The sequence below is a fragment of the Strix aluco genome, chromosome 1, assembly GCF_031877795.1.
Source record: "Strix aluco isolate bStrAlu1 chromosome 1, bStrAlu1.hap1, whole genome shotgun sequence".
In the NCBI taxonomy this organism is placed as follows: domain Eukaryota; kingdom Metazoa; phylum Chordata; class Aves; order Strigiformes; family Strigidae; genus Strix; species Strix aluco.
In genome coordinates, this window is record NC_133931.1 from 130,731,626 (window position 1) to 130,752,691 (window position 21,066).

A 21,066-nucleotide genomic window follows, 5' to 3' on the forward strand; every position below is an offset into this window, starting at 1 on the left:
GGAACCGAGCAGCCACGCCGGCTGCCGGCGGGGAGGTGCAAGGGAGCGGGGCGACAAGCTGCCCGCGTCCCGTGCGGGAGGGGCCGGGCGCCGCGGGCCCGCTGGTGAGGGGGAGCATCGCCTGTGGCCCTCGGTTGCGGTGGGGCGGCGGGGAGAGCTTGAGCAGCGGAGCCAGACTCCTGCCGGCTCCCCCGGCCGCTTCCCCGCTGCGATCCGAGAGGGGCGGGAGGCTCCGCAGGCCCTGGACAGCTCCTGCTTTGAAAGCCCCGGGAGCGCCCTCCCGGCCGGTGCCAGCCGCCCGCCCGCCCGGCGCGGCCCCAGAAAAGCAGGGCGAGGGGCGGGGGACGTCTGAAAAAAAAGTTAAAAAAAAAAAAAAAGAATGAGACGACGAGTCAGATTTTCCTCCCAAAAGCCTCAAAGTGTCCACGTCCTCAAAGCATGGAACCAATTTAACGTCGTCGTCGCCGCCCCCCGGCTCCCCCCGGCTCCCCCCGCCGACCCCGAGCCCGCCGCTGCCAAGGCTGCCGCCGCCGGCCGGAGACACGGGGCACGTGACGGCCTGGGAGCCGCGCGGGCCCCGCGGCCGCCGCGCGCCCATTGGCTGCGTCGCCGCCGGTGACTCGCAGCCCCGGGACCCTCCTGCGGTATAAATAGGGCGGACCGGGGCTTGATTAATTTAGCATCCCGGGCAGCAGGTTTCTGCTAAGTTTGGAGTTACTCCTCAAGACTGTATGCCTGCGCCCCGTAGGTAATCGCTAACCACCGACCAGGGGCTCTGCACCACAAGGAGTCTGCATGTCTTACAACTAGACATGCTCAGCTTTGTGGATACACGGATCTTGTTGCTGCTCGCAGTAACTTCATACCTAGCGACAGGCCAACGTAAGTGCTTTTAGATTGTTTGCGGCATGGGTGGTGTCCGGGGGTGGCTGTCCCGCTCTCTGCGCTCCCTCCAGGCACATGCCCCGCGGAGCGGACGGCTGCCTGCGGCGAGGGGCAGCTTCCCAAGCTCTAGAGACCCATCTCGTAAGGCTGCCGCCTCCGTCCCAGATCAGAATCTGGCTGCTTTTTTTTTTTTTTTTCCCCCTCAGAAATAGAAAAGGATGGCAAAAGGCCAACGAGACCCCCTCCCCCCACCCAAAAAAAAAAAAAAAAAGAGGCTCGTATCCCAAGAAGAATCCCTAATTCAAGCGGAGATGCTTAAAGGCTGGGAGGAGCGTGTTGACGGCGAGCGGAGGAATCCCGGCTGCACCCGGGATGCGCTTTTGTGAGACTTGAGGCGCGCCTGCCGAAGCGGGGGAGCCGGGCCGAGCGGCGGCTCCCCCCTGCCCTCGGGGACAGGCCGGCCGGGCGGCGGCCAGCTCCGGATGGGACCCCCCCACCGCCCCGGCCCGCCGGCGCCTCACCGCGCGGCGGCGCCCCCTGGAGGCGGAGCGGGGCCGCTGCGGCGCGCCGTGCCCCTGGGCGCCCTCCGGCCCGGCCCGGCGCGGCGGGAAAGCTGCCCGCGGCTCCCCGGGGGCTGCCTGGGCGGCTCCCCGCAGGGTCAGCCCCCCCTCCCGGGGGTCTCCGCAGAGGGAAGGACCGTAGGAGGCAGGAGGAGGGAGGCAGGGCAGGAATATCGCTTGGCTCCAGGGCGAAAAGGGAATGGGGCTCCCCGCGGGTGCAGCGCGGCTCTCCGCCACTCGCTGGGGAGAGGATTGGGTCTCCCCCCACCGCCCCGCTGGCGGAGGAGCGCGGCTCCCCCCCGCCTCCCTGCTGGGCGGCGGCAGCCTGCGAAGTGCCCCCTCAGCCCCTCGCCGCCGTTCCGCTGCGGGACCGGCGTCGACCTGGGGCTGGGCCGGGTTCCCGGGCGGAGGCGGGAGGGAGCAGCCTTGCGCTGCCCGCCCCTGCCGCTCGCAGCCCCCCGCGGGGGGACGGTGCCCCCCGCGCCCCGCCTCGCCCCCGCTGCCGGCCGCACGGTGGCAGCGGCCCGGAGGAGGCCCGAGGGCCCGCGGCGGGGCCGTTCTGGCGGGGCGGCCGGGCTGGGGCCTGTCCCGGCGCACCGTGGCCGCCCCCCGGAGACATCCCCCCTCCGCCCCCCCCCGGTGACGGGCAGCTGTAGCAGCGGCTTCGCAGAAGCTGAGGAGACGGAGCGGTTCGTGTGGGGATCCCGCCGTACCGAGCGCCCCCTTTTTTCCCAAAAGAAGTGTAGTCGGCAGTGCCAGCATCACCTGGGGACAGGGATGGATTTAACTTTACGTTGGGTTGGTAGAGGCAGTCGGTGTTCTGCCGGGGCATTTCAGTGCTGTCAGTGTTGAGCACTTCATTATTGTTACCTTTTTGCTAGACTGTATGAATCCCCTGAATTTAGTGTGATCATACTTTGCCAAAGTGACTCTTTGTGGAAAAACACCCAACAACCTCTTGGTTAGTAATAATGCCAAATCGCTGGCATTAAAGTGTGATGTAAGACGTTTTTACCGTGGTAAGTTTCAGCCAAAATAGATTTTTAATTGCTTGAGATTCAGGAAAGATTTTTGAAAATTAGTATGTCCAACTAATTAACAAGAGCGTACTTAGAAGTAAATAAAATACAAAGAGAAAAATTATTTCGTGTTTAATAGCTTCAAACTGTTCTCTCCCACACACTATGACATTTTACAGGAAACTGTGGAAATGGGTATGTTTAGGTATAACCATTCCCCATAAAAAGTGAGATGGGGCCAGTTACATTAAAATTTAAGATTATTCCTACAATTTAATATCTTCACATGTGGCAGCCTGTCTGGATTTATTCATTTGTTGCATGCACACATATGTGTAAATGTATATATATATGTGCATTTTTTTTTCCCCATGGAGATATGTTTAAGCACATTTAGAACAGGCTTATAGAAGATACCTGCCTTTTTACTGTATCAACCATATTACTTGTTCTAATTTCATTAGCAAGTCTGTTTTGAATTTGAAATACACAGCAAGCTCACCTGTGACTCTTTACAGTTTAAGATAATCACCTTAAAAGTAAGAAATTACGTTAAGAAAATGTTTCTTGCGTTAAGAAAAAAAAAGCCTTGAAATGTAAAACTTGTCAAATACCTGAATCCACACTCTGATTATCTCTCTTTTTTTTCTTTCCCTTCTTTTTCCAGATGTGAGTGAGGTCAGTATCATTATTTTTTATCTCATATGTAACACTCAACTTCAATTAACAGGCTAGACTTCTTTTTCATGGCAGTATTATTTACTAACATTAATTCCCAATATGGTCATGGAAAGATACCGATTAGATCCTGAAGGGACTGCCTGGAAAGGTACCCACCCCATTTTCTCAAGTGGGATGTCCTTTTAAAGACTGCCTTCATAGGTGTAAAGACCATGAGGAGAAAGTAACGGAGCAGTGGTGTTTGGACATTATACCTGGCAGTTTGGATTGGAGATGACTCTCTTTTAAAGCCAGTCTTACAGTCTAAATTTCATTGCACAGAAGGATTATGAAAGAACTCAGGTGTGACTTTTTTTATGCTAGTTTTGTAGGCTGTAATAGGTATAAGATTGTCAGTCTTCAACAGAATGTTCTAATGTAGTTACATGTATCTTTGTTATATAATGAAGTCCTAGCCTTCATAGTAATTTAAAACCATAGGGCATACTTAAATATACTGTACTGAGAAAAATTATAGCTATGTAAGAAGATGAGTCTAAGTTTGTACGTTATTTTAGTTTAAAATTTTGGGAGAAACTGCATCTTTTTTAAAATTCTCTTCTTTATTTTTTCCAGGCATCTGCAGGGCGGAAGGTAAGCATTTTTATTTTTCTTGTGTGGAAGTGGAGATGGTATCAGACATTCTTAGGCAGATTAATATTTTCTTGAATATTGGATGAAAGGAAAACTGACTACATTTGTTATTTCCAGTGTTCCCTGAGAATAGCAGTAGCACTGAGATGAGTAGGAAGTAAAAAGGAGGGAACAATGGATGCAACATCTTAACACCAGGGTAAATTCAAATACTGAATTTAAGCTGCTTTACCCAAGATCAGGGCTAAGCCTACCAAGAACTAAACTGCATCAAAGTAACATTCTTGTTCAACCAGTGTTCCTTTAGAAAGATTTACGTGAATTGAACAGTACAGCAATATCCATACGGGTCTGAAAGGCTAAATAGTTTTTTGTTTTATTTCTAAAAGTCACTACTGTTAAATTAGAGCCAGTCACTCAGTAGAGACTAAAACCAACTTTGCAAGTACTTCAGTGGATGGTGCAGTGATACTGTTAACTGACACAGTAGTGACAGTGACTAATCTATTTTCAGTAGCATATTGTGGAAAAAGGATATGCTGTCTGTGGAAAATAGCTATCAGACCTGTATGTGAAGTCTTCTTTCCCTTTTTTATGTACACTAATTATTTCTAATGTATCTGTTTCCCTTCATAGTCCTGGAAAATTTGCATGGTAACTCATTAAATTTTATTTTCTTCAAGCAGGGCCCTAGAGGAGACAAAGGGCCACAGGGAGAAAGGGTAAGGATTTAGACTGACATTCATTTGTTTGTGATCTTTGAACAACAGTTGTTGGAAGACCAGTAGGAAAAAACTAAGTTTGGGCATTGATGTGAGATTAAATGAATGTACCTGTAGAAGCTTGCATGTACAATTTAATTAAAAAGAAACCAAGTTACCTATGTAGCAAATTCTGCCCCAGCAATATCTCACCAACGTAGTTATGGTAATTGTGCCTGAGCACAGAATCACAGAATCATCAAGGTTGGAAAAGACCTTGAAGGTCATCTAGTCCAACCAGCAGATGCGGTTGAGTTCAGACAGCAGCCTAGCACTCCCAAGTGATGGTTTGAAAAACTTTTTTTCCAACTGCCCACAGTGGAAAAAGTGCATGAAAATGCAGAAGAGAAAGTTGACACATAAAGACGTAGTCTTTGAACAATATGGTATATGGATAAACTCTCTCTATATCAAATCTGAATAGACAAAGCTAGCTTTGAGGATCATTCATTATCTGTGCCTCCAAAGATGGCTTGAAAAAGCTCTCCCTAGGTAGGCATTTGTCATCTACCTTCTATTAGTCAAAGTGGATATTGTACTGTTAAAGGCTGCTGTAAAAGTAACCATAAATAAGGAGAGTTGAATAATTAGTTCTAATGTTCTTTTCTATTGCTGATACCTGCTCTTCTGATTTGCTTCTGCATCATTGCTGCTTTTATGTAAAGTGGTATTCTGAAATTCATATCCTTATCTAGGCAGTGTGTAGTTATCATGTAACTTTTTGTATCTTCTGAAAATGAATATGTCACAGTACTGATAGGTAGCTCTGGAAGATTTCTTAGATCATAAAATGCTGACAAATGTAAAGAGAACTATTAGGAAGAGTATATCTGTATGGTCAGCTGGATAGTTGCTTTAGGCTACCACTAACTAAATTTGTTTAATGAAATGAGGTACATGCTTTGTCCTGAAGGCACCAAACCTAATTCAGCTCCTTTAGAAATCCATGACTTGTATTATGGATTTCATCTAGCACTGAACTGGGTCCAAAATACATACCAAATGAAATACCTCACCTCAGTTGCCACGATGGCAAAACTTGACCAGCTTTGTGCGCTGAGGATGAAAGAATATAAGACCAAATGTTGCCAGACTGAAAACATGTAATTTCAAGCTGTTGTAAAAGAATTTCTGACAGTGGTAGCAGAGTGACAGTATCAAAAATCTGTAAAAAAGCACTGCTTTATTGTCACTGAATTTGCAATTATACCAGAAAATAGTCTAGACTGATTAAAAACTGTCCTTTGACTTACTCTGTATCTATGTTAGTTCATACCAGTAGGGCTGATCTCTGCCAGTCCTTGGTTGGTCACATTTTAGGCTCTCACTAACATAATCTGGCAGGCTGTGTGGGTCCACATGGGTCACTTGGGGTTCGTGGGTCCAAAATTTGGTCACTTAAAATGAAAATTCCCAATTCGGAGATTACACTTTGGTAGCATAGATCCACTATTGCCCCCACAAATCTTCTCAAATATGAAACTACAGTAATTATCTGATACGAGGTCTGGCAAGGCAATGTAAATTCAGGCTATGCTTATTTTTCTAAAGTTAACCATTTATTGAAACGGCGTATGTAGCAATGCTGTAATGTGTGCTGTAGGTGCCTGGTTGTTAATGAATTTATCACTTCAGAGATTTCTTTAGCCACTTCTAATGTTCACTTTATAATCCTTTTTTTGACTCTAGGGTCCACCAGGTCCACCAGGCAGAGATGGTGAAGATGGTCTACCAGGTCCTCCAGGCCCCCCTGGTCCTCCCGGTCTTGGCGGAGTAAGGCATCCAAACTTCCTATTACTGAAACTGATGATCTGTGCTTTGCATATCTGCCGGAAAACACTGATGTTGTATTGGAGAGTAGAGGAAACATTCTCTTGTGATCTGCAAGAAATTGATGGTCCCAGTTCCAATGAAACTCTCCTTGGGATGTATATTTTTTGTGGCAGATTTGGATTCTGTATTTGACAGCGATTTTTGCACAGGAGCAAATCAACCCTGTTAATGAGCATTAAATTTTTACAGCCATAAAGTGTATGGATTAGGAATCAACTAAATGAAACCTGTGCTGTTAAGCAGATGGGGAAAAGAAACGACACTTTGTGGTTGGGTTCAAGAGACAGCAACTCTATTGGAATAAGCTGAAGAAGACTACCCTTAAGCTGAAAGTTCATACTTAAAGTCCTTCAGAATTTTAGAATATCTTCCTTTAGAATTTTTAATTTCTATCTGTATTCATGCTGCAGAATGTAACTGGACTGTCGCATACACACTTTCTGCACGAGTGTCCATCATGTATTCTCTGCAGAAGGCTGACTTTAACTCTTTGCTTGACATTGGCTTGCACAGGCAGCATGAAGACATAGACGGTGTCATATTGATCAAGTTTAGTAAATCCTCCTGCACGGAAGAATACTCTTTTGCCTTCAATAGGAATAGCAATAATTTATTTTCCTAATAGCAAACCCCAAACTGCTTTTATTAATTTCTATTATTTTAATATACTAATAAAAAAAAACACAAGAAAAAGATTTTTTGACCGTGTTGTATAGAACTTTTTTCCATTTTAGTGAAGCGGGAAAATGTACTTTACAAAACTAAATGTATATTTTCTTACAACATTTATATTGATAAAAGATCAAAAATCCAATGCAGTGTTTCTGAGGCTGCATGCTCCTCAGATCTTTTTGAAGCTGAATTACCCACCTCATCCAATAGTCCGTCAGGGGTGGTACATGAATTTTACTTAAGCAATGTGGTGAAAAAAATATGCATAACTTCCCTCATTGGAAATGAGGCAGAACGATTCCAGGGTTTCAAGAAAGTTTTCAATTTTAAATGAGCACTGAGTTAACATTCTTAATTTTCAGTTCCCGCTGTTGCAGTGCCTCTCTTTCACTGCTGCGTAGATATTTGAAGCCATTGTGTGAAAGGGCCTTCCTAGTAAAATCAAGTCTTTCTGGAAACAAGTGAATAGAAATGTATTTGGGATAGGGCCGTGTTTACTGAGTTTTACGTATGCTGCTTAACATACAGTATAGCAAGTATAGCAAGTCAGATGACAGTTAGATGTAGAATGGTCATTGTCAATACTTTTTAAAGTAAAATTTTTAGTATTTTAATTTCAAACTTTTTATCACCTATAGAACTTCGCTGCTCAATATGATCCATCTAAAGCAGCTGATTTTGGCCCAGGACCTATGGTAGGTATATGATTTAGTACTTAATAACTTGCATAGATAACGTGTTTAGTATTTTCCTTTGAGCCTAATCCAGCTGCGTTAATGCAAAGCATAGTGTTAAAATTAATGTTTTGATCATATATTGAGTCAGACTGTAAACTGATCCTTTGATGTAGGACAATGAAGTGTTTGAAATATATCCTTAGAACTTGAAATATGGTCTTGTGAGTGTATATTTAACTTGAATATAGCACTACTGGGTCTTGTGCTTTGATTCTATCTGTTGCCCACACTTTCATGAATCAGTGAATGTCATAATCTGATGTCAGATAACACATTGATATAGTATTATTTTACCCATATTGAGACAGAAGATTGTGTTTTAGGAATGAGATTGAATGTAAATCTGCTCTCTAAAGCCAACACAGGTCTAGAAAGTAACTCGGTATCTCAGCTCCAGTTGGTGACCATTTTTCTGCCATGGCTGTACAACCCTTTTGATATCCTTGGATTGCACAGGTTTGGTAGGAAATTGGCCACCGCATTTGGCTGTCAACGACTGAATGTTAGTACTTGCTACTACAAGGCTCTTCTGAGGAGGAATCTTTATCAGTTACTGTATACTATGTCCAAATGAATGGTTAAGGAGTCTGTTGCCTCTCCACATGAATTTCTAACCTTTCCTGATGTTAGCAGTTATTTTCAGGGTACATAGATAGCAGAACATGGGTTAGATTCACCACACACACTGACATCACAGACAATGCATCAGATGGGTGAGCAGCAGGATGAAGGCTGACCAGGATTATTCTGGGTCAAGTGCTTGTTTCCATTCCTGAAAATAGTGTAATATTAAATGAATTTTTGAAAATATTTTGATATCCATTTAGATGCTAAACATAGGAAAATAGGAGCATTTTTAATCAAGTTCTGCCCTCAGTGTCTGACAATAAATCAGAAAATGTAGATGAGGATTTATTTGGGGTGTCACAATTTCTAAGTTCCAATTTTTGAGTGAGTTAGGGTTCATCTGACAGCAACAGCAGTAGAATCTACCTACCGTGAGGATTTTTTAAGATTCATAATGAAAATGTGAGCAATTGGGAAGACAAGAAAAGGAGAGAAAAACAATTAAGGAATATAATTTGTGAAGAGATTCACAGGGCTTATGCAGCACATATGATTCAGATTGTCCAGAAACAGTTATTTTTCCTAGAATTACTGCATATTTTTATAGCCACAAGATTACTTTAGCTTCCATAAGTAAATGCCTGCATTTCATATGCATTTATTCCCCTTAATAAAAAGTATTCAGAAAGCTACATAAGCCATTGAAAAGTTGTCACATGATTTTTAATCTTGTAATGAGAAAATCTAAAAGAGTTCCCAAGAAAGTTTTAAAACCAATTAAAAACATAATGATTTCTGCTGAAACATCTCATAAACCATTCATTTGGACAATAAAAGCCTAAATTAAATTTCAGTTCAAAGTTGTTTGCTTGTTTAGTAAAGCTTAGGACAACGGTTAAGAAAGTGCAGTAATCTATGGAAATTTCCTTTTTAAAGGTGATTTTTGACCCTTTTTTTCCAAGACGTATGTAAATTCTAAATTCAGGCAAGGGGAGTATGTTATGACTTATTTTGGAGGAGAAATGAAGATAATTTAATCAAAACCAGAAAACAACAAAATAGTTACATAGAAGTTGATCATTATTTGAAATCGATGTATACACAATACGTGTAAGAGTTGTTTAATTTCTTTTCAAAATTATGTGTGAACCTCCCAGTTCATGGTATTACTGCCCTTTATATACCTTTATTTTTCCTTTTGTCTTTCTACCATTTTAATGATCTTTTTCTCTATCAGCTCTTCTTGAAAATCACGATAAAATTGACAGGCCCAAAAATACAACCTTTCTTATGTGTTGTTATCACCTTTGTCTTTAAACTCTGGAAGTTCATGCACTCCCTTCATGGAAGGGAGAGGGTACATAGAAGAATGAACCAGTGCACTGGCTAACAAGTCAGAATAGATTAAGAAGCCTAATCACAAGGTACCCAGCCATAATGGTACATTCTTAATCATCTCACTGGATTCTGTGCTGGTTCATTGCCATTAGAAGAACTGTTTGCACTTAGACTGCCTGTGCAAATTCTTGCAGATCTCTCAACTTCCTCTAACTTGATTTGGACATTGCACACTGAGAACTGTAATGCTTACCAGTATTTTAGGAATAGCAAGAATTGGTGTAATAGATGTGTGTTTATAATGGTGATTTTTGTTAAAGCTTTTTTAATTTTTCTCACCTAGGGTTTAATGGGACCTAGAGGCCCACCTGGAGCATCTGGACCCCCTGTAAGTACAGTCTCATCTCTCCTACTGACTAATTAACATTGACATACCTGTAAAATCACAAAATAGCTTATTCAAACACTAACAAAATCTATCTATTCTAGGGTCCTCCTGGTTTTCAAGGTGTTCCTGGTGAGCCTGGTGAACCTGGTCAAACAGTAAGTACAGGTTTCACATACAGACACTGTTAGCATTAGAAATAGGATAGGCTTGTAATGCTTAGTAATGCCCGTTTCTCCAATCCATATGCATATCCTTGAACGTTAGAATTGGGTATTCCTGCTTGATGCTGTTACAGAAACAGAGCTGAACACTCAGATTCAGACTCCTTCAGATTGGAATCATGAAGTGCAAAGTCAGCTAGGTTCCAGCTATGCCCCAACTAAAGTCAGAAACCAGTGAAAAGACTTATCTGAAGAATGATGCTTTAAGTAATCTTCAATCTATTTTTAACAGGGTCCCCAGGGTCCTCGTGGTCCCCCTGGTCCTCCAGGAAAGTCTGGTGAAGACGTAAGTGATTATTAAATGTTTCTTATCTCTTTTGGGGCTGTGATTCAACTCTAACATTAGGTTATTGTTAAGCTAAGCATTCTATTGGCCATAATTTTTACATTGTTCTATAATACTGGGTAGAAGAAATAAACCCCTGAACAATTATTTTACAGTACAAGAGACGTTGTATGTTGGAAGTGTACAGAAAAATGGATAACTTTGAAACCTCTCTAAATACATTATTTAGCTTCCTGAATACAGAGAGAAGGAAAGCTAACAAGCTCTCTGTATTTATTGAAAAAGAGAAACTTTGCCAGTGTCTTTTTTTTTTGTTTTAATGGTTTATGTTATCATTTTATAAAATGACCTGTCCTTCTTAGTGTATTTTTACTGCATTTTTTAGGGTCACCCTGGCAAACCTGGAAGACCTGGTGAGAGGGGTGTTGCTGGCCCTCAGGTATGTACTAATCTACTGTATACAATATAAATCAGTTCTCTTATCAATGAAACATGACAACACTTCTGAATTGCACCACATTAACAGTCCAGTAATATTCCCTATATGGATTAATCCAATTTCAGTTCTTACTGAATTCAGGGATATCATACAGTTATGTTTTTGGTTTGTGTTCCCCACCCCCAGTAAAGCTAGTGTAGTTAGTAACAGAAGTGACATAGTGAGGAGTTACACAGGAGCGGGTGAGCAGGCACCTTGGCATAGAAAGCTACAACAGCTGTGCTATCACATGTTAATGCATGAAATTTTTGAGATTCAGAACTGGAAAATCAGGTTGATTACTGTTAGTCTTGGAACAAGTCTGGTCCTGGGAAGTTAGGGAATGGACTGTGTTCCTCCCTTGAATGATCATGGCCCAAATCTACTCATTAATTTTATTGAAAGACTTATTCTTTTTCTTTCTTCTTAACTGCAGTATATAATATTAGAGACAATCATTCATGCCCTGTGTGTTTTTAGGGTGCTCGTGGTTTCCCTGGAACTCCTGGTCTGCCTGGCTTTAAGGGAATTAGGGTGAGTATATTTTAGTACTCTTTCCCTGAATAGTTAAAGACTGAAAACACTTCAGCATACTGAAAACCTCTGGAAATCCCCTCAAAGTTAAGAGTGCATGAACCTCTTTGAAGTTTTTAATATCTCCTGATATGAAAGACTGATTTAAAAAAAAAAATCATGATTATATTAAGAAATCATTTTGTATGGAAAGAAGGATTTACCTTACAAGACTAAGAGTTTGTGTATAGCCATTTGTGGCAAAATATATATTAATATTTATTTTTATACTCAATATAGGGACACAATGGTCTGGATGGTCAAAAGGGACAACCCGGTACTCCTGGCAGCAAGGTAAAGACAAAATCTGATAATATAGGATGCATTTGTAGTTCTTTCTGGCCAAAGGCATATGAAGTCCCCTCCAATCAATCTTCCATGTTGGCATTAACATTGCCCAGCTACAATAATCTAGAAGTCAGTGGATCTGTGTAGGATAAATATGTGCACCTTAACATGAGAAATCATTCCTGGGGCCTTGTTCTTGAGCCCTCCTCAGTCAAGTTAGTACTTTCAATGAGTAGAGGTGCAGAATTTGGCTCCTGATGATTGACTATCCAGCAGCCCTTAAGACTGATTTTGCTATCTCTGCTTTTCAGTGAATTGTATTTTACATTTTGGTGGGTTTTTTCAAAGCACACTAAAATGAAAACATCTCATTTTTCTACAAAATTCTGCTGTGTGAGACACATGCTCTAGTGTAAGCCTTTCTGCTAAAAATTTGGATAGATGCAGTGCTCTTCTAAGTTAAGGTTATTTGATCTTCACAGTCTTTTTCCTTTTTGCTTTCTTCAGATTAGTGCACTTTTGAACAGTATCCTTAAGAAAATGTTTTTAAATATGGTCCAGAAACATCTCTAGCAAACTCCTCCTCTCTTAGTTTCTTCTTATTCCATTCCACCTCATTGCCTAATCACAGTGTTCTTAAAAACAACACTACTGCAATATTGGGTTGTAGGAAATTTTAATGCTGCTGACTTACTCACAGAAGATTTGTATTCAAGGACTTTTAACACAATAAAGAAAAGCTCAAATACTAATTCTCCCTCTTGCTTGTTTCTAAGAGCTTAGCACTACTTGCTTAATTATAACACAGCATTCTCCAATATCACTGCAAGTGGTTAACCTTCAGAAAAAGTATGGTGAAGAGATAGCAAACAGTCTGTCCAGTCGTTGGAGATTAAAAGCAGATAAAGCAGTTAAGGAAAGGAAAGAACAGTTATTAGTAAGAGTGGTAATCTGACTGGAAAACACAAGCATAATAAATCAGGGTCACTCATGATATAACTGTGCTGAAAGCAGTGAAGAAGGCAAAAACTTGTGCTGTTGGCCGCATTTAAGACTAGGTACATTTAAGACTAGGTGTATTCAGATATATTCAGGAGAGATACAAGTGCTCTAGGACAAATCTTGTCACTATAGACCAGCCTAGACCAACTGCAGTCTTGCTGAGAACGCTTAATACTAAAGGGAGAGGAGTAATGTTTTACTGGCTTGTAGCTCATATCTCAGTATTATGGGTCTTAAGTTAAAAATACCAGTGGCAGATCCTTATTTCCAGCCATTTGACAGGAATTTTGTCGCCTTAATCTAAGGCAAAAGAAAGCATCATTCTGGTTCTGCTCTAGCTAAAAAACAGCTGCTGATTGATCTGAGTTGGTAGTTGACTATCCAGGCCCTATCTCTTAGGTGTGTACTACAGAGTAAATAACAGAATAAAGAGAGGGTGTCAAAAAAGCTGAGATGGGTAAGTGAAACAACTTGCTCTGACCCTCTTCATCTGAGAGGATTCCAAGTGGCCATGTTCCAGTATATGCAGGGACAGTCACAGTCTCTATACCCTCAGGACTTGATGTGCTGTTATGGTATACTGTGGTGCAAGTGCTACAGAAGACAAAGGCAGTAGGATTCAGCAGTTGCATATCTCTCTAGATGGTGGTGTGCTGCCTGTCCAAAGCATCCTGTAAGTAATTCATGCCTACAAACTTTCTTTTTCATAGGGAGAACCTGGTGCCCCCGGTGAAAATGGTACCCCAGGACAACCTGTAAGTATTTACTGCCGCTGTGGAAAATGATAATATCTGATTGATATGGTTCAGCCAGCATTTTGGTCAATTTTTGTCATCAGTGACACTCCAGCTAGCTGGATACTCTAATGTAATAGTATGTGAATATTTAGAACAGAATTGCCTGGCTGCAACACACTTCATATAGACACTTAGCAGAAGAAAGAAAAAAAATCTGTGTATCTTTGTTCAGCGAATAGGTATAAATAAGTTAATTTAATTTTTCCTTCAGGGTGCTCGTGGTCTCCCTGGAGAGAGAGGAAGAGTAGGTGCCCCTGGACCAGCTGTAAGTGGCTTCCCATCTATCTGTTTGTCATTATGACCAGCCACTTAACTGTGGCTTTTTCTGATCTTCGAATCTCTTTTCAAACTCTATTTATCATGTTCCCTCCTCACAGGGTGCACGTGGAAGTGATGGCAGTGCTGGCCCCACTGGACCTGCTGTAAGTTTCAGTCTTGATCTTTGACAGTCTGGTTCCGTTAGGCCTTGTGTCCTTCTTTCTATTTATAGAGGATTTCTTGGGCTTCCAAGAAGTTGATTGTGTGGACATTTTTAACACAGTTCTTTGTTGCTTATCAGACTGTCACAAAAAGAATTAATAAAACATAAACCCTTTGCAGACAATATCCTGAAAGCCTCAGGATTTATATTAAACACATCTGTATCAAAGGAAACAAGTATTCTCTTATTTGCACTGGTGAGTTCATAGGGAAACACCCGATGAACAGAATTCTCATTTCCAATAGTCTACAGAACAGTTCTTATCCCAAAACTAAAAGAGGCTTCATACCATTTAACAGATACATATCATGCACGTGTTGTAGATGACTGTAACTATATACATCCTGAAACTATTCTGTGCATTCCAGGACACAGCTCTGCACCTGAAATGTTGTCCTGTCTGACTAACAGGAGCTAACCTTTTTCATTCACCACTGATACCTGAGTTATGTGAGCTAGTGTGAAAGGCCAGTAAGATCCAACTGTCCTTATCTGACTGGTAAACAATAACTATTCTAATAAGTGCAAGGTTTGTCTGTTTAAAAGGAGTTAGTGTTGCTATAGCATATCACTGACTTCAGTAAACCTTATTTATTTCAGTGAAATAAATGTGTGTACAAGTTTACAGTTCTGAAGCTAAAAAAATCAGGAATAGCCCAGAATAGTTTTTCTTTCCTGCCTTTAAAATTTGAGTCAGTGATGAAACTGTACTTGGTTCTGTTAACTTTGCTAAAGTTGAATTTAATACTCCTTGTCACTAGAGACATCTGTCGTGCTTTAACAGAGTAGAATGTTAGCATAGATGTGAATTTCACTTCAGTTCTCCCGTATGGAGTATTAAAAAAATATATGTGATTGGGCATTTAAATTGCAGGCCAACAGAGACCTTATAGCTAAGATCTGATGTTGTACTTTGTAGTAGAACCAAAACATTTAGCTATCTTGAAGGCAATTGATCTACTATAGGACAAATATTCTGGAGCTGCTGGTTGCAGAGGTGTTACTCTGCATGGGCAGCAGCAGGGAGTTGCATTGGGTCCCAGTTTCTCTGCCAGGCTAAAGTTATTTTACACATACTTAAGTTATGATTCTGTAAACATTCTGCATAGCACTTACTAAGACTCCTTTTTTTAAAAAACTAAATTAATGTTTTATTCTCCTTGCCACTGGTAATTTAAAAGATAAAAAGAGTCACTGCAGTGGAAATTCTGGAAGTTTAGATTTTCATACATATATTAAAGGGCATTTGGGTTTGTGTTTTCTTTCTTTATGCAAAACCAGTGAGAATTCCAAGTACCCAGTTTATAACAAACACGGTAGGTTATAGAATGTGGGAAGCCAATTCCTCTTTGCTATACCAGCTGACCCATTTTATTCTTTTGGATTTGTGTGGCAGTTATATAATAAGTATTTATAATTGAAAGATGTTAGCTCACAAAAAAGTAGATATCAATCCCCAATAGCTATGAATGAATTGGATGTTTAATTAATAATTGAAGAAAAACCATTCCTTTGTATTTGTATGCATTAAAGAATAACAAAGGCTATGAATCCATCAGTGTATCTTCTCTTGTGGTGTCTGGGTACTGTACATTAGGAAGCTTGTCCCATCATAATTACAAATCCCACAGCTAGACAGAGTAGAATCAGTAGAAGACCCTCTTCAAGCTGATGTGCCATTGCCTTTGACAAAAAAAGCGCCCAGTTTAATGAAAAGGCACTGGGGCTGCACATGTTCACTGCCTCAAAATATATACTCTGGGTATCAATCATGATTTCTAATCCATTTGCATGTTAGAATGAGCTTCTGCCCTCAGCTGCTGTTAAACCCAATGCAATTTCTAGTACATTCTTACTGACCTCAAGATAAGTTGTGCCGAGCACTGGCTTGTAAAGTGTCACAGAGATCTTACCAACCCTCTTCCCATGTGTGAAGAAGGACAAACGCTGTCATCAACACAGGGCTCTTGTGTGTGACCAGTTGGCCAGAAGGACTACTGATGTGAAAAGGTACACAGTTACCCCTGCACACTATATGTGTTAGAAACAGCCACCTAAGACTTGCATTTGCAGGATGCAGTGCTTCTCTTCATTCATTTTGGGACTGTACAGCAAGACATCTTGCCTTGCAGATGCTTGCCTCTGCTCTGTTTATTCTTTCTCAGGTGTTTGGCCTCAAGGCAAGGTTTTACCAATTGTTGCTTAAGTCACACTTCTTTAGCTGCAGTGCAAATGTTTTTCAGCACTGACCTGCTCTTAACTGTTTGTAGTGAACCAGATCTGTCAGTTCGGAGTTGCAAAAGGCAGCTGATATTCTGAGATGGTAATATGCGGAAGTGTCTAAGGAAATGTGCATTTTTTTAATCTGTTTACTTCAGCAAGTAAGATATTTCTGTCATCACTGAATACCTTTACACAACTGCTTCCGTTTCATTTCCTAGGGCCCTATTGGTTCTGCTGGTCCTCCAGGCTTCCCAGGTGCTCCTGGTGCTAAGGTATGAACATCTGCTTCTACTGGTACATTCGATAGTGAAGATGAACTATAGTAACTAGTATTGCTAGGCAGCAAAAAACACTGTCTCTGAAATTGGAGTGCTTTCTTACCAGTTACAGATCAGGATGAGGATGAATCCTGCAGTATTCATATATGAAAGCTAATTCAAAATACAGCAGTTATTTCACAGCAGAATATAGCTGTGACACACACCCCCCCCCTTTTTTTTTTTTTAACCGTTTCCTATGTGGTGCAGTTTTATACACTTTGAAGGGTGACATGGATCATGATAAATAAACAAAGCAGCAGTTTACATCAATTTACAGAAGCAGTGGAGGACCAAGAAGCTGCAGTTGAATATCATGTTCCTTCCAACTTAAGTTCTTGAAATTACAATGGAGAAATTGCATTTAAACTTTTCAGGTTTAGGGCAGTACCATTTTGCTCTTGCAGACTATAACTTAGATGGTTCAGTTTATTGCATTTTTTCCTGGGTAAGAGTCTCACTATTTTGAATTTTACTTTGTCCAAGGAAGGACAGAGGTTTTTGGGCAAGAGTATCCCATATTCTGCATTTGCAGATTTCACTGACCATTTGCCAAGGAGCTCAGAGCTGCATACACTTACATGTAGTGTGATGCAGTTTTTCACCCTTATCACAAGTACAGAAACTCCATGCTACAACAGACAAAACTCTTATGTTGATCCACCTTTAGAAGAAAATAGAGTATTGTTTGCTAGACCTCTTAATAATAACTACAGGGAAGATGAGGAAAAATTGTGATACCATTCTGATTATTCTTGTCAAAAGGCAAGACTTTTGGAAATCATTAAGTCTTCTCTGATGCAGATGTGAGTGTGGTTACAGCATGTAATTTCACGAGAAGACTGCCTACGTGTCCTGGGTGAACTCTGACTACTCAAAGAATTGCTGAAGAGAAGTTGTCATTATATTCAGTTTTTTGTAGTAGACTTTTAGAAATACAAGCTTCTGAGAGTAAAACCAGGAATGTTTTTTCCTCTCATTTAGTCCACTGTGAACACTATCCTACTGCACTCTGATCAGGCATCATTTTGCATTTTGCATCAGTGCAAATGGCATCTTAAGGTGCAAGACAATGGTCAATTAGGTCTCATACACTGTGGGGTATCTCAGGCCAATGCTGGAGGCACATGGCTGCAGATAAGACTGGAATCGTAATTCTGATTTTCTAGATCAACCTTCTGTGTAATCCTTGGCAATAGTGTAGCTTCTCAGATGTGCTGAACACCTGTTGTTCCCGTGTTAGCCATCAGCTTCAATGGAGCCTAGCTAGACATCCCAGCTTCAGTGCCTTTAAAATCCAATAAAAGCTCTCAGCTCCTTGATTTCCTGGCCTCTGAAGGGGGAATATGCATATATGATTGTCTTCTTAAAGTCAGTCTAATATAGGATTGGTCCACTATTGCCATAAGACTGTGTACACTGATAGAGGGCTCTGTCCTTCTCCCAAACAGGGTGAAATCGGACCTGCTGGTAATGTTGGTCCAAGTGGTCCTGCTGGTCCAAGAGGAGAGATTGGACTTCCCGGTTCTAGCGGTCCTGTTGGCCCTCCAGTGAGTAACTTGCCAGACTTTATCTACTGTCGGATAGGTGCACATGAGACTCTGAATTAACCAGTATTGTTATGTTTCTTAATAGGGCAACCCTGGTGCTAATGGTCTTCCAGGGGCTAAAGGTGCAGCTGTAAGTACAGCCATACTCATACTTGTTCTATAAAAACAATTCAGTTATTGCAGTAGAAAAGATAGTGGGATCATAATACCTTTTTTTCCCTCTGTTGGACAGGGTCTTCCTGGTGTTGCTGGTGCTCCTGGTCTGCCCGGTCCCCGTGGTATTCCTGGTCCCCCTGGCCCTGCTGGTCCTAGTGGTGCTAGAGGACTTGCTGTAAGTGGCCTTGTATATTGCATGTCTTCACTTGAAAACTGGGCAGTGTCCACAGCTGTAAAAGATTTCCTCTGGATATATTTTTGTATTTAATGCAGACATTTTTTCTTGCTCCACTATAATTAAACATTGTAGTTCATTTCTGTGTCTTGCTGCTGGCTTCAGATGCTGAGGCCGAAGAGGTTCACTTTGCACTCCCTTTGAGTGCAAGGACTCTTAAGCTCTGTCCATGTTGATAGTATCAAGAAAGATGTGGCAGCAGTCTCACAATCAGGCCCTCAATGGGTATCCTCAGTAGAGGAACCAGCCCTGAATGTGTCAGAGTTATTGAACTATGACTACTGTCATTTCTAAGCATCTTTAACATGTTTATTTTCGTGCCTGTTAAACCAAAAATAGTTATGTTCATTGGCTGTTTATCACAATAGAGGCAGGCATGGTGTTGTGTGATTAAAGAGTTTTTGAAAAAGCTGTCCAGGTAGAAGAGAGATTTTTGGAATGATGCCTAATTCTATGATCTCTTTTTGTTTTGGTCTGCAGGGTGAACCAGGCCCTGCTGGTGCCAAGGGAGAAAGTGGTAACAAGGGTGAGCCTGTAAGTATGACAACATGTGAAGGTTTTTTCAATGAAAATGCCTGACAGTGTCTGCAATACAGCATCTGATTTTTTTCTTTTCCTCTGTTTGCCTGAAATAGGGTGCTGCTGGACCCGCTGGCCCTCCTGGTCCTAGTGGTGAGGAAGGCAAGAGAGGCGGCAATGGTGAACCTGGCTCTGCTGGTCCCCCAGGCCCTGCTGGTCTAAGAGTAGGTTTTCTTTTCATGTTCCAGAAGTGAAGCAAAAAGAAAAGAGGAAATAAAGCTAGAGTCACAAAGGCAAATTAAGTAATTATGAGTAATTAAATTTACATTAATGCTGCTAAGCAAAGATCATTTGCAATTCTGAGCCTTTCGATTAGTTGGAACCAAACCTATTTTTGCTTCGTATTAATGCTGTTTACTATCTTATCCCTGAATTAATGAGAGGTTGCTTTGACTTATTCAACGTGTAATATTTAGTGAATTATCTTTGATTATTCTTAAAGCTTTGTGATGGGATTTAACTTCTTAAAACAGATAATTGGCTCACATATAATGTGAGGCAAAAGGTTTCAATTCAGTGTCTTCAAGAGTGCCTAGTACTCTTTTTGCTGGGTGAGGAAACCACTCCATGTACTTCAGGAGGCATGTGGCTTCATGCAGAATAAGAATTCACAGGAAAATAGGAACAATGGCAGTGTGACCACCAGATTTTTTTGGTAGAGATAAAGATTCAATATTGCACCTTAGGTAGGGTGTACAGAGTCATAGAGAAGTCAGTAGCTCTCTACAGAGAAGTGAAGGTGAAGCCGTGTAGGCCAGGCTGTGGGATCCTAGCTACTGGCTAGAGCCACTGTTAGATGACAACGAATACTGAAAATGCTCTGATACAAGCAGATTAGAACTTAAAGAAATCTAAAGGAAGTGAGAGAGATTTCTTTCGCAATACACATTTACACTGAGGTGTGTGGGCTTAGAGCTGCACTTACCTCACATTCAGCAGACCTGCTTAGAAGGCTGAAATTTAGCAAGCACTATACACCTTACAGGAACAGATTGATTTCTTTCCCTTTCTTGATTTGTTCTGTGTCCACTTGCAGGGTGTGCCTGGATCTCGTGGTCTCCCTGGAGCTGATGGCAGAGCTGGTGTCATGGTAAGACTTTTGTATGAGTCACTATTTCTAAACATCTTCTTTTATATACAGATGTGTGATGCTTTTTGATACCTCTGCCTGATTTTATTTAATTATTTTGGTAGGGACCTGCTGGTAACCGTGGTGCTAGTGGTCCTGTTGGTGCTAAGGGTCCTAATGGTGATGGTGGCCGTCCTGGTGAGCCTGGTCTTATGGGTCCAAGAGTAAGTTTGAACTCTGTGGTGTAAGTTTGAACTATGCAAAAAGAAAATTACTTACAATTTAGGGACAAAATTATACATAAATCCAACTGCAAAAATTCAGCCTGTGCTAACCACAATTAGGGCACTTCCACTACTCTATTGAAAAAACATCCATGAGGAAATAATTAAGAAGCATCAAAATGTTTATTGAAATTACTTTCTTTTGTATGTGGTAGCATTTGATTGTCTTGTTGTGGAGCAGTGCCCCCTTATACTGGATACTGTATTGACTTCTGAGAGAGGGTTCCACTTGTGATTATTTACAGAATGCGATCATTATGATCACAGATGAAGTGTGTGTGTCCTCTGCAACTAACTAAAAGAAAAGCAGACCCTGCTAAAATGATGTGAGATGGCTGATCTCAATTATTTCAATTTTATTTTGCAAGTGATTTCATTGAAAACAGCCATTCACTTTTAGTGGATGCTGCAGCCAGATTATGTTATTATTGTTTTATCATCTTTAATCTACTC

General features: G+C 41.4%; 1 protein-coding gene across 2 annotated transcripts in view; it reads left to right on the plus strand.

The window, feature by feature from the left end:
• The first annotated feature begins 275 nt into the window (after positions 1 to 275).
• Positions 276 to 21,066, plus strand: part of COL1A2 (collagen type I alpha 2 chain) — a 41,872-nt gene continuing 21,081 nt past the window's right edge. Inside the window, exons 1-23 of one of the 2 annotated variants that reach the window (XM_074835885.1) lie at positions 276 to 882; positions 3,132 to 3,142; positions 3,761 to 3,778; positions 4,465 to 4,500; positions 6,229 to 6,312; positions 7,683 to 7,739; positions 10,030 to 10,074; positions 10,176 to 10,229; positions 10,528 to 10,581; positions 10,967 to 11,020; positions 11,540 to 11,593; positions 11,873 to 11,926; positions 13,633 to 13,677; positions 13,931 to 13,984; positions 14,097 to 14,141; positions 16,642 to 16,695; positions 18,192 to 18,290; positions 18,376 to 18,420; positions 18,523 to 18,621; positions 19,162 to 19,215; positions 19,317 to 19,424; positions 20,297 to 20,350; positions 20,455 to 20,553. In XM_074835885.1, coding sequence (XP_074691986.1) covers positions 813 to 882; positions 3,132 to 3,142; positions 3,761 to 3,778; positions 4,465 to 4,500; positions 6,229 to 6,312; positions 7,683 to 7,739; positions 10,030 to 10,074; positions 10,176 to 10,229; positions 10,528 to 10,581; positions 10,967 to 11,020; positions 11,540 to 11,593; positions 11,873 to 11,926; positions 13,633 to 13,677; positions 13,931 to 13,984; positions 14,097 to 14,141; positions 16,642 to 16,695; positions 18,192 to 18,290; positions 18,376 to 18,420; positions 18,523 to 18,621; positions 19,162 to 19,215; positions 19,317 to 19,424; positions 20,297 to 20,350; positions 20,455 to 20,553 — 1,347 coding nt within the window. In that variant the 5' untranslated portion in view covers positions 276 to 812. Of the gene's footprint in view, positions 887 to 1,590; positions 1,610 to 3,131; positions 3,143 to 3,760; positions 3,779 to 4,461; positions 4,501 to 6,228; positions 6,313 to 7,682; positions 7,740 to 10,029; positions 10,075 to 10,175; positions 10,230 to 10,527; positions 10,582 to 10,966; positions 11,021 to 11,539; positions 11,594 to 11,872; positions 11,927 to 13,632; positions 13,678 to 13,930; positions 13,985 to 14,096; positions 14,142 to 16,641; positions 16,696 to 18,191; positions 18,291 to 18,375; positions 18,421 to 18,522; positions 18,622 to 19,161; positions 19,216 to 19,316; positions 19,425 to 20,296; positions 20,351 to 20,454; positions 20,554 to 21,066 lie in introns of both variants that reach the window. The other variant, XM_074835876.1, reaches the window with a different exon arrangement.